This window comes from Suricata suricatta, chromosome 3, assembly GCF_006229205.1.
Source record: "Suricata suricatta isolate VVHF042 chromosome 3, meerkat_22Aug2017_6uvM2_HiC, whole genome shotgun sequence".
In the NCBI taxonomy this organism is placed as follows: Eukaryota; Metazoa; Chordata; class Mammalia; order Carnivora; family Herpestidae; genus Suricata; species Suricata suricatta.
In genome coordinates this window covers 17,349,266-17,366,948 of record NC_043702.1, presented here as the reverse complement: position 1 = coordinate 17,366,948, position 17,683 = coordinate 17,349,266, and the positions used below count along the sequence as shown (strand labels likewise).

The 17,683-nt window shown below is 59.0% G+C and overlaps 1 protein-coding gene across 1 annotated transcript in view; it reads left to right on the top strand.

Moving 5' to 3' along the window:
- The first annotated feature begins 3,392 nt into the window (after positions 1-3,392).
- The window catches only part of ASIC4 (acid sensing ion channel subunit family member 4), a 20,374-nt gene continuing 6,083 nt past the window's right edge, over positions 3,393-17,683 (top strand). Inside the window, 3 exon segments of the mRNA XM_029933725.1 lie at positions 3,393-3,461; positions 3,463-3,732; positions 3,735-4,358. Of these exon segments, the coding sequence (XP_029789585.1) occupies positions 3,393-3,461; positions 3,463-3,732; positions 3,735-4,358 (963 nt within the window).

Here is a 17,683-nt window from a genome sequence, read left to right as displayed (position 1 = left end):
CCGCCGTCCGCCCCCCGCCCCTCGGCCCCCGCACAGCCCGTTTGTCACCGCTGCTCGTTCACCAGCCAGGCCTGGCCCAGTCCCGGCCTCCACCCCCCCCCCCATCCTTGTCCCTTCCCGCCCACGTCTGTCCCACACTAGCTCATCCCTTGGTCCGCACCAGAGCCAGGCCTGGGACAGGAGTCTGGGCTGGGAAGGATGACAAGGTGTCCACTGGGAGCAGGGGGAGGCTGGGGACTGTGTCTAGGAGAATGCTAAGAGTTTGGGGGGCACACCACTTGTGTGCAGGCCACCCAGGAAGGGAGTCTGAGGCTGACACAAAAGTGAGAAGGGGCAGATGCCACTCAGCATGGGTGGGGGGAATCCCTCTGCTGGAAAAAGAGGTGGAGCCCCAAAAGCCTGGGTGCAGGAAGGACTTTGGAAGCTCCCTTAGGAACCCCCCAAGCTGGATCATGAGAGGTGTCTGGATCTGCCTTTGAGGCGTTCTGCCCAAATAAAAGCTGCACCTTCTCGGGTGCTAAGAACCCTCTGCCCTCCCTGTCATCTCCCTCACCCTCTGTCCCCCATTCCCATGCCCTGCCTTATCTGGCTGCACAGATGCCGCTCTAATCTCTGCCTCTCAGTCCATCCACTGCCATGAGGAAGCCCAGTTCACCCTCTGGGGGGTGGAGATGGGTGGAGATTGGACTAGGAACAAATCTGGGAAATGGGGACAACTGGAGAGCAGAGGAAGCCTGGTTCCGAAGCCCCCTCACCCCTGTGCCTCTCTCTCCTGTGCCCCACACCGACTCCGGAACTGAGTCCTTGGCAGCCCCTCTCCCTCCACTCACACCCAGCTCAGGTCCTGGTCAATCACCCTTTGGCCCTGATGCCCACTGCAGGGGGCAGGTGGTCCCTGGGGAGTGGGTGGGGGAAGCCAGGAGGGGATGGGGGGGCTTGGGCGCACGGCTGGGGGTGGGGGTGGGGAAGAAGCTGGGCCGGGCCCCAGGGACCAGCTGGGCAATGAGCCGGGGAAGCAGCCGGGAGGCTAAATGAGGGAGATTATCACCCAACTGCAGCCGGGCAGAGAGGGAGGCAAGCAGGGAAGCAGGGAGAGGGAGGAGAGGGGGGAAGAACAGGGGCCAGAGGGGAAGGGGGTGTCAGGGGCAGGGGAGACTGAAGAGACTGGAGGGGGAGGCACAGGATGGGCTGCAGGGATGTGGGAGGGGGACTCCCATCAAGCGTAACCAGATTCCTAGGGGTCTGGAAGACGGGGTGATGGGGACCCGGGGACAATTGGAGACAGCTGGCTGGGGGCAGGGGTGGGTGCGGGTGCGGGTGCAGTTCTACCTCCCCGTGGCCCGGAACTCTTCTCTCCACCCACCCCCCAACTTAGTGCCCTCCCAGAGGAGTGTGATTTGGACTGACGATGACGGAGGCCAGTACCTTAGGGGAGTATGAGCCCGTGATCTCAGTGGATCACAGGGCAATTTAGGGACATGCACTGAGTACAGGACAGCAATGCGTGCTGAGGAGAGCTTGGGGGGTAGCTCCCTGATTTCTTGGCAGAGCCCCAGACTGAAGTAACCTTAAAAAAGCAATTAAATCACCTAAAAAAAAAAACCCAGTAAAGAAAAATCAATACTAAGAGAAAGGGGAAGAGAGGCTGGGGGAGGAGGAGGTGGGACGGAAGCACTAGAAGGGTCTGGGAGTCTAGCTGGGAGGGCAGCGTGGGGTTGGGGGCTGCCTGGATAGGGGGCAGAGAAAGGGGGACTGTCTGTGGTCACTTGGAGACTAGCACTTGGAGTGCTAATCCCCATTTTCCCCTCTGGGAGGCAGCCAGATGCAGCCCTGACCCCCAGGGGTCTCTTCCCAGTTTTGGGGTGCTGGCTTGCAGGCACCCCCCCACAGGAAGCTATTTTGATGAGCAGCTGGGGACAACACAGCATGGTGCCAAGTGTGGCCAGGGCAGGGGGCTGATGGGCTCCATGCTGGGGTGATGGGTGACTGATGGGGCTTGATCTGGTCTCGCAGCCAGGGTGGTTCCCTACCGCCGCCCCCCCTCCCACCCTAGGGTAGCTGCCCGCGGGCCCCTCCTCTGGGCCCAGGCAGGAGCTACGACTGGCAGGGCAGGCCTGACGCAGGGAGGGGTGGCCTCTGGGCAGCGGGTAGACCTCGGGCTCTAATCCCCAGCAGCTGCCGTTTCCCTCAGATCGATTCCCTTCTCACTTTTTTTTCAGCTGCTGGTTCCGCGGCTCCGATCGATGGAGCCGCCTCCCCCGCCCCTCTGAGCTTCCTCTCCCTGCTGCTCATTAGTGCCCCGATTAATCAGCCCCCCCTTTCCTCTTGGGGACAAGTGCTTCCTCCCCCGCGAGGGCTCACGTTCTCACGTGGGCCCCCCAGAACACAAGCTGCTCACTGGGAGCACCAAGGCATTTCCTCCCCGGCTGCCAACCCGGGGCCCCACCCCTGCCTTCATAACAACGCACATGCCGGCTTCCCTCCGCAAGCCAGCAGCCTCACCGGGGCTCCCCTGCCCCAATCTGCTGGCTACCCAGTTCTTTGGTGTCTGGGATAGTACTCCCCATCCCAGCCCGCACGTTTCTCCTCCCTCCCAAATCCCCATCTGGGCTCTTCCTCTCCCTCCATTCCACACCCTCTGCCCTACCCATCACACCTCCTCCCTGCCCCTTGGTCTGTTCACCCAACACCTTCTCCCAACCCCCAGACAAGTGTGGCAAGGGATTTGGGAAGCGTTTGGGGGAGAAAAATGTGGCCACAGATGTTCAAGTCAGCCAGGGTGCCCTCTGTCCCAGAGGAATGACTGAGTTTGGGGGCGGGGGAAGGGCGGCCAGCATCCCAGGAGCGGGGGCGGGGGGGGGGGCGGTAAGTGGGGCCTTGAAGTCAGGAGCAAAGCTCCAGGGCAGTCGGGAATCTTCGTGGAGTCACCTTTGTCCCCTTGTCTGCCTTGCCTGGCCTCCTCTGTCCTCCCATCCCTCATTCAAACAAGTGGCTCTCCCAAGGAGTTTCTGGAAGCCGCTGCAGAGTGTGGTAGTTGGGGGCAGGTGGTGGCTGAGTGCTGGGGTCAGGAGTCAGGAGTCAGGGAGGTAGGGGGGGTGGCTTGGCTGACCCTGGGTGTGGTCCCCCTAAAGTGGCCGAGTGAGCTGAGGACTCTGGGTGCAGATCTCTTCCCTGGGTGGCCTGGGAGTGGGGCCATCTGGGGACCCCATGAGTGCCTAGGGTGTAACAAGAGTTTGGGGGGCAGCCCGATGAGGTCTAAGGCAGGGGCCTGGGACCCCATTCCTGGGCTGGGGGCTGCCCCCGCCCCTGGCCTGGCTCCTGCCGCCAGTGCCGCCGGTGAAGCTCTGTTGACATGTCCTGAATTATTAAGCACGGGGTGGGCTCCGGAGCACATGCTGAGCGGAGCGGCTGGGGCTGCGCGGCGTGGCGGAGCAGCACTCACTCCCTCGCTCGCTCGCTCACTCGCTCGCAGGGACACACGCAGGGGCTGACAGCTGTGCTGGTGCTGATAAGGGAAGCCACAAGGAGACGATCGAGGAGAGAGACAAGCAGCAGCAGAGGCAGCAGCGGCAGAGGCAGCACGAGGGCTGCGGAGCTGCTGGGAGTGGGAGTGACTCCCCCACCTCGGGCCCCCACCCTGTCCCTGTCCTCCCGCTTGCCCTGAGTTTAGAAGAGCAGCCGCTGCCACCACCGCCACTCCGGAGGGCACCAGGGGCTGCTGGCCAGGGAGGGACAGGGGCAGGGAGGCTCTGGCCAGTCCCAGCAGCCGGGGACAGATGCCGATCGAGATTGTGTGCAAAATCAAATTTGCAGAGGAGGATGCGAAACCCAAGGAGAAGGAGGCAGGGGATGAGCAAAGCCTCCTGGGGGCTGCACAGGGGGCAGCAGCCCCCCGGGACCTGGCCACCTTTGCGAGCACCAGCACTCTGCACGGGCTGGGCCGGGCCTGTGGCCCAGGCCCCCGTGGACTGCGCAGAACCCTGTGGGCACTGGCCCTACTCACCTCGATGGTCGCCTTCCTGTACCAGGCTGCTGGCCTGGCCCGGGGCTACCTGACCCGGCCTCACCTGGTGGCACTGGACCCTGCTGCCCCAGCCCCGGTAGCGGGCTTCCCGGCCGTCACCCTCTGCAACATCAACCGCTTCCGGCACTCGGCACTCAGTGATGCCGACATCTTCCACCTGGCCAACCTGACGGGGCTGCCCCCCAAAGACCGGGACGGGCACCGTGCAGCTGGCCTGCGCTACCCGGAGCCCGACATGGTAGACATCCTCAACCGCACCGGCCACCAGCTTGCCGACATGCTCAAGAGCTGCAACTTCAGTGGGCACCACTGTTCCGCCAGCAACTTCTCCGTGGTGAGTCCTGCCAGCTGGCCCGCCCGCCCTGGGGTGGCCGGAGGCCGGTGGGGGGGCGGGTGGCGGGGGAGGTGGCACGCAGGGGCATCCTCGACAGGGCTTCCCTTCCTTCCGCCACCAGAGGCTGGCCTGGTGTTTCCCCCAAGCCCAGTGTTTCCCTCTCGCTCCCCAGCCACGGAGCGGGGGCTGCTCCTCGGGGCTCACCCTGGTGCGGGGGCTGCTGCTCCTCTTCTTGGCTCTGCTGCTACTGCAGTCCCAGGTCTGTGCCCCGGGGGGCTGGGGTGGGCCCCAGGGGGCCCTGAAGCCAGGCAGCTTGCAGGGAAGGGACGCATCATGCCAAGGCTGGGCCAACTGACCCCGCTTTATCTCTTGTTCCCTTTTCCTTCTGGCTTCTTCTCCCCACTGAATGAGGGTGTTGGGAAGAGGGTGTTTGGTGGGCTCCAGCAAGAGAGGGACTCAGGGCTGCCTCCTGGGGAGCTGGCCTGACCGGCAGGCTGGATAGAGATGAGCTTAATCTTCGTGTACACTGAGAGCCAGTGTCTCTTCTCTGTCTCGGTGTCTCTCATACACACCCCCTTTCACAGACTCCCTCACACATCCCTCTTTCATGCCGCCCCTCCAGCCTCTCTCCCTTACCCTCCCTCCGTTTCCTGGTTCTTGCTAGTCCCTTGCCCGGCTCTGGCTCTTACACTGAGAATCACTCATTCACTCTTATGTGCATGGCTCACCCTCACTGCAATCCAGCAACACACACACCACACACACACACACACACACACACACACACACACACACACACACCCCCATACTGCTCAGGGACAGTTTTCTGCACGCCCTCTCTCATACTCAGTGTCCCTGTCACTACACTCACATCCATACCTGCACACCCACACACCGAGAGCTACTCATGTCTGTGCCTACATCCCAGCTCTCACTTGGCTGCTGAGGACAGGGTCACACTGTGGATGCCATCCCCCTTTATGATCCCATCTATCTCAATCCCTGTGCCCCATGCGGGCACTGCTGGTGCCATCTCTCACACGTGTGGACACACACACACACTCTCATTGAGATCGGAAGTGCGGGCTTGGGCTGTCCTTCCATGAACACCTCCCACAGTCAGGTGTGAGTGTGTGGGGGGGGCGTGTCTTGTGTGCTGTCTGTCTGTCTGTCAGTCAGTGCTCCATTCACCCACAGTCACAGGGTAGCTATTATCCCCGGTGCTTGAGATCCCCGGTCCCCGGCTGACTCCAGCATCGTGTGCATGTGTGCTCACATCCTTGTCACCACTGCCCGGTGCATATGCAAATGCATGGCGTCAACATGGTGCCCAGTCCAGCCAGCTGCCAGTGGCCTGCCCCAGAGATGGGGAGGGGGCTTTCCTTCCCCCTGCCCAGGTTCCCATTCCCTCACTCACTGCCTCGGTGTCAGCAGGAAACGTGCCCCTATGAGGTTCCGCTCACCACTAACCCATGCCTGCAGCCTCTGGCTCCTCCTGCCACTGGGTGTAGGGAGAGTTGCGTAGAAATGGAGGGAGGGACAGGAAGGAGGGTTTATGCTGGGTGGGGGGCACTAGGCTTCTGTGTGGCCACACACCCCTCTTCAGGAAACATCACTGCTCCTAGACTCAGGACTGCCAGAGTCCCCAAGAAGGAGGTGAGGTGTAGAGTGTGTGCATGTGGCCTTCTGGGTCCATGGAGCCCCTCTGTCTGACATCCTCACCCCTCAGCGTCGGGGGGAGGGGACAGAGCCCAGTCTCAGCAGGTGCTGTGGGGGCAGAAATCAATGGGAGCTTTGTGTCCCTGAGCGGGAGTTTGCCTCCCAGGCCGCGGGTGGGGTAGAAAGGAAAGGGGAAGTGTGTTGAAACCTCACTGGCGGGGAGGGAGAGACGGAGAAGGGGGGACGTAAGGTGAGGGAAGCAGGGGTTTCCTGCCTGGCTCTAGGAAAGGAGGTGCCTGGAGGATCTGGGAACAGGGAGTCTCCAGGAATCCTGAGGATGGCTCAGGGGAGGGGGGTGTCCAGCAGGCCCTTTCATACCCTGGGGCTGCAGAGAGGAGAGCAGCCGAAGTTTGTGGGTCCCAGTTTCAGGGCTGCGGCATGCCCAAGAAGGGGGGAGGGGCAAAGCAAGCACGTGGTGGGGGGGACAAGAATGCCTCTATCGACCCTGCGTTCCCTATCTCCTGCCCAGTCTAGATCCCATTGCCTTCTGCCTGCCCCCCCCCCCCCGTTTGCTGAGTGTCACTCTCCCTTGGACCTGGCCCTTCTAGGGGTGAGTCTGCTGCAGATTCACCAGGGCCTGGGAGTTCACGATGCACAGCAGTGGGGAAGATGGGGACACACTGCAGGGCAAGACTGGAGAAGGGGCAGGAGCTGAACACAAGGGGTCTTTAAGGAGGACATGAGGCCCTGTGTCCTGTGTCCTGTGGTAAGAACACGGAGCTCAGGCCGGAGCTCTGTGGTGGGGAGACAGGTACAGGGAATCTGCCAGGGTGTGAGTGGTGAGATGGCCAGTAACAATGACAGGCTTTGGGTAAGGGGCTGTGATGTGTTTTCTGTGGCTTTTCTTGTTTCCTCCTTCCCACTCCCCACTCTGCTGTGACCTTTCCTCCAGAATCCAAGTTAATAAATGTCACATTTTCCAGCCTATTTTTACTCTGGGTAATGTGCCCTCCCCCAGTCCCCTAAGCTGCTGCTCTTGCTTCTGTTACCACTGCAATTGCTTTCACCCCCACGCTCCCTAATACCCCCTCACTGACTCCCAGTCACTCACCCAATCAACACGGAGCTCTGAGTGCCTACTGTGTGCCTGCCAGGTGGTGCAGGGGTGAGGAAAACAAAGATGGGAAGCCCCAGTCTCCGGTGCCCGGTCCCCAGTGCCTGTCCTCAAGCAGCCTACACTCTCCTGGTGGAGCAGAGACAGGGACACTCAAAAGCTTAACCAACCATGCAAGGGTTAACCAGCCATGCGAGCGGTGTCAGAAGCTGCCAGGATTAATTGCCCAAAGAGGTCCAGGGATAGTAAGAGCCTGGGTTCAGACAGAGAGGCCACTCTGGGCCCAGGAGGGCTGGGAGGGCTCAAGGAGGGAGGCAGGCCTGGGAGGTTTGGCGAGGAGGGGAGAGAGAGGAGAGAGGAAAGAGGTTCTGGGTGGTGGAGGACACTCAAGCGCTCCACCCCTGCTCCCCTCCACCTAGCTTACCGGGTCCCTTCTCCTTTTCCCCTCCCCCTCCTTACTCAGTCTCATACCCACCCACCCACTCCCACCTCGCCTCCTGCTCTCACCACCTATATGTTCTCTCCCTGCCTCTGATTCCCACCACCATCTGCTCCCGGCACCCTGGTGCTCCAAGCCCCAGCCCTACTTTCCCCCATTGCGGCTTGCTCTCAGTCTGCCCACTTACTAGAAGGCAGAAATCACTCTTTCTCCCTGGGCTTCATCTCTTTAGCTGTAAAATGCAAGGGTGGCTCTAAAATTCAGCTTCTCCTCTCAGCTGTGGTGTGTGTGGCGGAACAGTCGAGTGTGTGGTTTCTGGAGACGGACCGTCTGGATTTGAACCTCGGCTCTCCCCTTTAAGCTGTGCGGCCTTGGAGAAGTCAAAAAGCTTCCGTGACCTTCCATTTCTATATCCAGTAAATACAGTATTAGAACCTAAAAAATTCAGGCAGTTGACAGGATTAAAAAGATGGCAGAAAAGGACTTGGCACACTGCCCTGCGTGCACATAGTGTGTCTTCGGGAAGCATCCTCTATTACACGGGTGCCTGCCCCAGGTCCCCGCTCTCCTACCTGCGATTCCCAGCACCACCTGCTGGTGCCCACCCACCTGCTGGCATCTTTGCTATTTGCCATCACCTGGCTTTCCCCTTGTCTTGATCCTCAGGCCCAGACCCTCTCCTACCCTATTACATCATTCCTGTGCTACCCACCCCCTCCCAAATATTCACGGACGTGTGCACGGGTGCAGGTGTGGTCACACACTCCCTCCAGCTCAGTGCTCTCCGGCAGAACTGTCTCTGGGATGACAGAAACGTATTTGTGCTGTCCAACATGGTGGTCACTAGCCACACTGGCTGTTGAGAATCTACTGTGTGATTTGTGTGACAGAGAAAATGAATTGTTCGATTCAAAGAGCCACACGTGGCTAGTGGCAACTGTCTAGGAGGCACAGCTCTCGGTGGTCCTAGGAACTAGGTTCTGACTGCAGAGCTGGGCAGGGCTAGGAATTCCAACTGGTGTCAAAGACATGGGTGGTGGGTGTGGGCTCTGGTTGGAAGTTCTGGGGTCCACGGTCTGGGCTGAGGTCTCAGGCTGAGCTGAGGACAGGGTCTGTGTCTGGGGATGCTGAGGGGTGTGGAAACACCACGTGAGCTGATCTGCCTATCTTCCTAGGTGCAGGACATGACCTCGGTCTTTTCTCTTCCATTCTATTGTCTGGAAAATTGAGGCATGGGGGAGGTGGAGAATCCTGGAGGAGGCAGGGATAGGACCCAGCCCCTCTCTTTGGGTCGTCAGGGGTCCAGCCAGTCCCTGGAGGGGCAGGTGACGAGGGACCTGTGGGCATTTCACAGTCTCCATCCCCTCTTGGCTCTCAGACTTCCCTCCCCCTCCCAACCCTCCTTCCCCACTCGCTGGTGACTGCCGTGACTATTAATCACTCGCCCTGTTCTCTTCCTCTCTACTAATCAGGCACAATTAGACAAGGCCTCTTCCAGCTGGGCAGTCCCCCTCCCTGCCCTCCTCCCTCCTCTCCCAGCCCCACCCCAGCTGCCAGCCAGGACAGCTCAGAGGCAGGGGGAGCATGGCTCAGAGGCAGGGAGCAGCGTGTGTGCAGCCCTCTAACACTCCCTGGCTTCCCCCGTACCAGATCCTGGCAATCCCCTGCCTTCGATCCGGATCCCAGCTTCCTCCTAAGCCCCGTTCCCTTCCCTGGTGTGGTCACGGCAGTACTGATCCTCTCTGCCCTGTCTCCTCGGTTGTGGCAGAGCTACCCCACGAAGGTGACAACTCTATACCTTGGCTGCTGGCTCCGGAGGGCCTGAGGGCTGCCCTTTGGCCCCTAGACTCAGGAACAGACTGGCTTCCCTCTGAGGTTGGTGCAGGCCTCTTACCTACCAGACAAGCTCACCTCTTACCCTCATGCTCTGTCCAGCCCTCTGTCCCATCTGGTCCCATCCTCTCCTAAGGCATGAATCTTGAGAACATTTTGTTCAGCATCTAGTTCAGGGTCATCCTGCCTTCAGGAGCCAGGCAGGTCAGGTCGGGGAGGGTGCACATTAGGGAAAAGTGGGGGCTTAGCAGAACTGCAGATCACTTATCCCTGAGGGGAGCAGCAGTCCCTCAGCCCCAGCTAACTGGCGCCCTGGGGTCAGGGATGCCCAGTGTCTGGGTGCGGGGGTGGGGTCTTCCAGTTTGTTCCAAAGAAGCCCGGGTCTTGATGATTTTAATAAAAATGTTCCTGATTTAAAAAATATTTTGAGGGCAACCTGCAAGTCACAGCTTGCGGAACCCCAGTGTTTGCTCTCCCCACCGCCTGCCCAGAGCTGGCTGCTGTCCCTTGGGCCCTCCTGGTGGGGGTGCCCTCAGTCTGGCTGCTTCCCATTGGCCAGTGGAATTGGTGGAGGGGGATTCAAGTGGTGTGGCCAAGCACCCAAAGGCAGGGGCTGTTATTGTTACAGAGAAATGGTCTTGGAGGGCAGCGGGTGGGGCCGGGAGGGACCCGCCCCACCCAGCCCCACTCTGCAGCCCTGTGGCCTCTTCATTAATCAGGAATCAGTCCCGAGCTGGGCTCATTATCAGCTCAGCTTCTGGTGGCACTGCCGGAAGATGCTGATTAGCATTTGAAGAAATGGCCCCAATATCCCCCTCCTGTCCTCCCTCTTTCTCCCCTACCCGGGCTCCTTCCTGGATCCCCACCCTTGCCCGCCCTACAGCTTCCAGGGGAGGAATCGGGTCTCTCTCGTGGCTGGCGGCAGGGCTGCCCCTGCCTGTCCCAGGCTGGGGGGGCAGAAAGGATCAGGGATGGGGGGCAGGGAGCAGAAGCATCCCAGGGAGCACTAGGAGGGCTGAGCGTCAGGGCTGCTCAGGTTGAAGCCCCTGAGTCAGTGGGTCCCACTGGGTGGGAGTGAATGCAGGGTGGAGACAGAGTGGTCAAGAAGAGATGGACAGTCACCCTGGATGAGGGGAGGAAGGCAGCCTCAGGCAGATGGGTTATCACCATTGCCCAGTCTTCCAGGCTCTCTTGGCAATGCCACCTCCGTCTAGCAGAGGGGGTGGGGACGGCCAGAACCATGGACAGGAGACCTGAGGGTTGGGGTCTTGGAGCCATCCAGATGAATGGGGGTGGGAAGGCGGGGGTGGGTAGGACAGAGACAAGGAGGGTGGAGAGAATGTTCGGAGTGCTGTGTGTTTCCAGAAAGGGGTGGGTAGATGGGGGTAGTGTTTGCCCTTCTTCCCGTGGCTCCCAAGCTGGGGGCCCGCAGCTTGGAGAAATCTAACCCCAGGCCCCCTCTAATGTTCACCATGCCCTTGGGACACCCGTTTGGGGTTGGAGTGGAAGCAGTTCCAGAGAGACAGGCATGGGCTGCAGAAGCAGAGGCAGCAGCGAGAGAGTTCAGAGAGGAGCCACGGGATGATTAAGGGGAAATGGAGGATTGATTTAGGAGGAAAGATTAAAGGAGCTAAATCCGTGGCGCTTGGCTCAGCGGTGACTAAGCGTGGACAGGATAATAGCTTACAAATGTGTGAAAGGTGTAAATACCAAATGGGGGGAGGGGAGGCGGCTCAGCGGGCCAGGGGAGCGGGGACAGGGACTGGTCAGGTCCTTGGGGGTGGTGGGGGAGGTGGACACTGGGGACTCCTCGGAGACCGCCCGGTAGGGCTGGCCCCTCTCCAGTGGGGGTGCAGGGGAGGGAAACGGGATTGAGGCGCCCCAGGTTCCAAACGGGTTCCGCTTCTGGGGCGCAGCTTCGCGGGCCTAGTGCTGACCTCCATGTCCCACTCACTCCCGCCCCGCAGACTATCTGAGGTTGCGGGTTCCTATCCCGTCGGAGTCCGTCTGCACCCCTCGGCCCCAGGCCTTTCCCGCTGCCCCCGGGCCCTCCAGCTGCCCCCGGAGAGCTGTCTCCCCGGCCCCCAGCCCTGCCGCGCAGGCTTGCGCCCCCTCTGTCCTCCCCGGCCGCGGCAGGCGGCGGGAGGCAGTGTCTCCCTCCGCGGTGGAAGCCTCTGGCGCTGCTGTGTGCGGAGGTCACTTTGCCGAGGAGCCGGGAGCCGGGGGAATGCAAATGAGGCAAACCCAGGGAGGAGAGCCGAGGCGCCCGGAGGAGACGGGAGGGAGGGGGCTCGGGCGCCGTGATGGATGCCTGCCCCGCGGGAGGGAGGCGGGGGCGGCGGCGAGCGCGCGGCGGTGGGTGCGGACCTCGGGGTGCGGGTGGGCCCGGCCCGGGTGCCAGCGTGCGTGTGCCGGGGGGAGGGGCGCACACCTACACGCCGCCGCCGCCTTCTCGGTCTTGGCCCGGGAACCCCCTTCCGGCCGTGGGTGTGTGCTGCACGGTGTCAACAAAACTCCTTAACGAATAACTTTGCATCCAGGGGCGGCAATGTCAGGGAAGGGCTTCGTTACAAATTAAAAAATCTCCCCGCCTGGAAAACCGACTTTCTAGGGTTTCAGGCCTACGTGGTGGCTACCTGGGAACAGGTTTAACGGGTTTACCTGCATGCTGGAGACCCTGCGCTCTTCTCTCCCGTGGAAACGCGGCGCACGCCTGGAATCAGCCGCCCCTTCTACGGCCCCAAGCTCTCCAGGCTCCCTGGGCGACCTCGACCTGGAGGCACGCGGCCTTGACCGCCCCCTACTTCGCTCCCACCGCAGCTCTCACATTTACATTTGAACAAACACCATTCCCATTTCCACCGAGACCTGGGAGCTGGAGCGCTTCAAGCTTGGGGAGGAAGTTGCTCTAAAAAGTTGTTGGGAGGGGGGGAGGATTGGGGGAGGGCGACCCGGCCTGCCTGGGCGGTGGGCAAGCTCTTCAGTCTCGACTGTGTGGCTGGATCCGAAGCCCTTCCGGTGTGGGCGAGTAGACTTGCTTTGGGAAGCTTTACCCTCCAAACCCAGTCCCACTGCCAGAGGACTTGTGGGACCCGTCACAGCAATATAGTCCCAGGCAGTAATGATCTGCCTATACCTGTGACTGTTCTATTTTGTTCCAGGCTGTGGTACACCTGCCTCCTAGTGTAAGGGGCTCAATAAACACATTTTGAATGAATGAATCCCTTTGCAGCCAGACAGCAAACTCCTTCAGGGCAGAGACTGTTTTGTTCTCTGAACCATCCCCAGCACCAAGCACGGTGCCTGACATAGTGCACAGCGTCAAAGAATCATGGTGGGCACATAGCTGTGATTTGAACACCTGTCGTTTCTAGAGCACCTACTGTCAGTGCTGTGACAGGTGTGTATCATCACACATTGGATATGAGCACAGACTAGGGCACCGGACTGCCTGGTGCCCTGCTGTGCCATGATATGTGACCCTGGCAGGATCCTTACCCTCGTTGGGCTTCTAGTGTTTTGTCTATAAAATGGGGATAAGAGACCTTTAGCATAGGGTTTTTGTGAGAATTAAGGAGTTAATTTATATGAAGTGCTTAGGGCGGTGCTTGGCACAGAGTAAGCACTAAATAAATGTTAGATGTTGCTATTATGTATATCATCTCTTTCCTCATAACACAGATCTGAGAGGTTCAATGACTGAATCCAAATCCCACAGACAATAAAGGCAGGGCTCAGATGTGAACCAGGCTGGGCTGCAAGCCTGTTCACTCAGTGCTGCTTCTCAGCCACTAGGAGAGCCATATCCCAATGTGGTGGGGGGGGCGGGGGTTCACTCTGATGGGGCCCCATCCCCTAAGAAACACAGTCTGTCCAAATTGCTGGGTGCACGGTGCAAGGTGCACGGTGCCCTGAGAATGAGACCAGAGGGAATCCAAGATCAAAATGCTGCACCAAGGTCAAGTATACTTCAATGAAAGAAAGAAAGAAGGAAGGAAAGAAAGGAAGGAAGGAAGGAAGAAAGAAAGAAAAAGAAAGAGCCACACCATTTGGCAATAGGCTCCATTCACAAATCTACACCCCATACCTTACCCCCCCACACCTTTCTTGAGCACCCTACCACACATCACTAAATTTATCTCTAATCCTCACAACTAATTTTAGGAGGAGAAATTACCACTTCCCTGTAACAGATACACAATCCTAGGCTCAGAGAGATTAAATCATGCATCCTCACCCAAGGTTACTTGTCAAATCCTGATTTGAACCCTGTTCTGTAGGATTCCAGAAGATGCGCCCCTTTCCCCATGTTACGAGGCTATGGCATGTGTATCAAGGCCCAGCACCACGTCCAGTGGTCGATCTCTGCCCTGGGTTGTACTGGTCTCTACAACACTCTTATTACAAATAGTGAGGGCTCATGTATATGATTTCACTTTGCAGACACCTGTTTTGTACACTTACCACCACCCTGTGAAATAAGTCAGGCAAGAATTTCTATTTCTAACTGACAGATGAGGAAACTGAGGTCCAGAGAAGTCTATAAATCACTTTACTAGCCAAGGCTACGCAAGGGCAAGGCTGTCAGTGGTAGAGTGGAAGCTCCGGGGTGCAGAGGAGGGGGTGGTGGTTAGAGGAGAGTGTTGAGGCCAGTGGATGGGAGACACTGGACTCTAGTTCTGAATTTGCCCTGTCTTCCTATGTGCCCTTGGATATGTACCTTGCCACCCCTCTGTTTTGGCCTTTATATGATGGCCCACTTCCTTCCCCATTGAGGAGGATAGAGAAGCAGGAGCCTTTGAACTTGGACACTTGGGCCACCCTGAGTGTTGTTCAGCCTGGGGTGTTAGTCACAGTCCAGAATGGATGTGAAGACACACCCCCTTCCACTGGCCCCCCCATGGACCCCAGGGCACTGCAGGGTTAAAGGGAGTTTATTCCAGGGGCTTAAGTGAGAGGCCCAGGCCTGGACCACATCAGGGGAGGGATGACGGAATGTGGGGCAGGAGGAAGCTCTTATGGGAAAGTTGTGGGGGAGGCACCAGGGCCTTAGCAGAGGCAGGGTGCCCAGAAGGCAGTGGAGATAAAAACCCAGGCTGCAGATTAGCTCCGGGATTAGCCCAGCCTTGGCTGCTTGGCTTCTTATCTCCTGGAGGCCCCGGCCCTCTCCCCCACAGCTCTGAGCCCTGGTCCACTAATTGCCTATTAACCCCGTGGGCTCCGTGATTGCAGGGAGAGGGCTGGGGGCGCTGGCCAGCCAGCCAAGGAGAGCTTTCGGGGAGTGGGGGGCAGGGGGAATGGCCGCTGTGGGTAGATGGAAGCCAAAAGGCTGTGAGAAGCCACTGCTCAGAGTAGAGAGCTCAGAGAGGACACATCCCTCCCAACCTCTGATGTCTGGGGCACACCTGGGGGGGGGGCAGGGAGAAGGGGGGGCACACCTGGAAAGGGATTCCAGGCCTGGCGGCAGCAGTCTCAAACCCAGAAAAGAGTCTAGTCGGAGGATAAGAGATGGAGCCTGGACACCTTGGCTAAGGATAAACAGGTTGCATATGCAAAGGACAAAAGAAAGGAAAGGACAGGGTGCAGCCAGGCCAATGGGAGAGGAAGACAGAGGCCAGGGGATGGACTGGCTGACAGAGGGCAAGGCACAGAGAATCAGAAGCCAGATGGATAATTTATCAGAAGCTGAGGACAGCCAGGCCTAGAGAATAGAGAAGGGCCTTGAGACACAGAGATCAGAGGGACAGAGACTAGGGAGGCAGACTCAGGCCAGGGTCTAGGCCAAGAAAGGGTGAGCTGGCCTGAGAGGGACAGGCAGAGGGCTGGCAAAAAAAAAAAGGAGAAAGGTAATGGAAGGGTCCAAGTGTCCTCACACAGCACACACTCTCGTCTAGAAGCTATTCAGCCCGGACGGTCCAGGGGGATTATGGGAGGCTATGTGCTCAGCCTAGGGTCAGGAGGGTGGACCCAGGAGCTAAAACAGAAAGCGAGGTGGGGGGGCAGACCAAAGTAAGAGGTAGGGGTCTGAGACGGAGGCTGGTGGTGGGTCATATGGAGACAGACCTTCAGCACATTCAGGACATCTAGCCTAGCACCTGCCCCTTTCCACTGCCAGCCCTGGACTCCCCTCTCCGCGTCCCCTCCTTCCGGGCCGGTCCGTGGGGAAGAGAGCAGTGGCCAGGCTGGGGGACCGGGAGGCACAGTGACCGTGCCGTCTCCATGGAAGAGGCTGTGGGCTGTGCCGCCACCAGGGTTCTGCCACTTAGGAGCTGGTAGTTCCCCCCGCCGCTGTCTGCCTGGCCCAGGGACCGTCTCCGGGGCAACGCTCTGCTCTGCCCAGCAGTCGGGCCTGACCTGGGCTGTGCAAGGGGCCCGGCCCTGCCAAGTCTGGCCTGTCCATTCCCTGCAGAGTATATGCATCAGACCCAGAGCACTTCCACTCTCTGCCAACCCCACACTGCACAACCCCCTCCAGGGCAGGGGTGACATGTAACCACCCCCCTCCAAAGCCACTGTAGTCAGTCTTCCTGGTTACCTCCGCCCCCACCCGGGGCTACACTCAGCGTCAGGCAGCCTGGTCTGTGTGTGCTTCCGGAGGTATTGAAAGGCCCAAGGCCAGCCCAGGGTCAGGAGCCTACCAGAGTCATCTAGTCACTGAATGCCTGCCAGGTGTTTTATAAGCACCAATTCTGCTTTGGCACTGGCCTCAGTTCTGTTTGGACCTCTGTTGTCATCTACTGGCTGTGTGCCCTTAGCCAACTCACTTTCCCTCTCTGAGCTTCCTCACCATGAAATGCAGGCAATGATACTTTCCTCATGTGGTTTTCCTGCAGGCTCCAAGGAGAACATAAATCAAAAGCACCACAGTGCGAGACCTCTGGTAGGGCTCCCCAGGCACTCTTTCCCTCCACCTCACCCCTTCTACACGTACTGGGGTCTGTGCGTGCTGAGATGGGCTCTGCACCTCCCAGCTGCACCTCTGTGGAGAGGCCATGATGGTGACCAGGTGGAGCTGGGGTGGTGCTGCACACGGTGGGGGGGGCTCACTAAACGGGGTCCCCGATGCAGCCCACGCCTTGTTTAGCCTCTCAGCTAGAGCATTCACTCAAACTGGCTGCATCTGCAAGAGCTGATTCCAGCATCTTCTCGGTCTGGAGTCTGAAGAGGGTGTGTGCCTTGAGATTTGAGGCAAGTACTTCCGCATTCTCCCCCGCCCCCCAGGACCCAGGAATCTTGTGCCAAGCCCCTCTCTAGGTTCCCCTCCTTCCAGTAACTCGCTGTCAGAGCGCAGCTCTCACGTGGAGCCGTCCTACTGGACTCTCACCTGCTCGTTTCGGGCCTTTCTACTTGAGGAACAGTCCATGGACCTGCAGGTTGTTAGAAATGCAGAATCTCAGTCTTGTCCCCCTCCTCTTGCCAACACACATTCCTGAGCCAGAAACTGCATTTTAACAAGGTCCCCAGGTGCTCTTTCACATTAAAGCTTGAGAAGCACTGATCTTGGAGACCTTAGCGAATCAACCCACCTCTCTGAGCCTCCATTTCCTCATCTGTGGGATATGGGTGGTTGTGAGGATTCCATTGGAAAGAGCATGTTAGGCATTTAGCCCAGTGCCAGGGCACAGTGAACACTCCGGGACTGTCAGCCAGGTCTCCTCCTGCCCACAGATAGAACGTGCAGCACGGAGTGGGCAGGGCGGACACAGACAGGGTCAAGGACTAGAATCCAGGAACTGGTCAGGGGCAGCAGCAGGAGGGGAGGGACAGGTGAGGAGCTGAGGGGCAGCGTATCTGGAGAACAAAGAGTGAGGAAGGTGGGGAGCGGGGCGCCTGGGTGGCTTAGACTCTTGATTTCAGCTCAGGTCATGATCTCATGGTTCATGAGTTCGAACCCCACGTTGGGCTCTGCACTTACAGTGCAGAGACTGCTTGGGATTCTCTGTCTCCCTCTGCCTCTGCCCCTGCCCTGCTCATGCCCCACCTTAACTCACTCAAAAATAAACATTTAAAAAAGGAAAGGCTTAGAACCAGGTAATCCCTGAGCTTCTACCCCAAAAGAGAGGGTTAGCTTTAAAAAAAAAAGTGAGGAACGTATACAGGAGTGGAGTGGAAGGGAAGGAGGAAGTGGCTGGCAGGGGAGGGGACAGCGGACATTAAATCGCTCACCTCTCTCCCTTCTCACCTGCCTCATGGCAGCTAGTGGGGCTGAGACAGAGCGGGACCTGGGATGGCTGCCGGCAGTGGGTTGGGGGAACAGCTTGAGTCTTGCATGCATCCAGA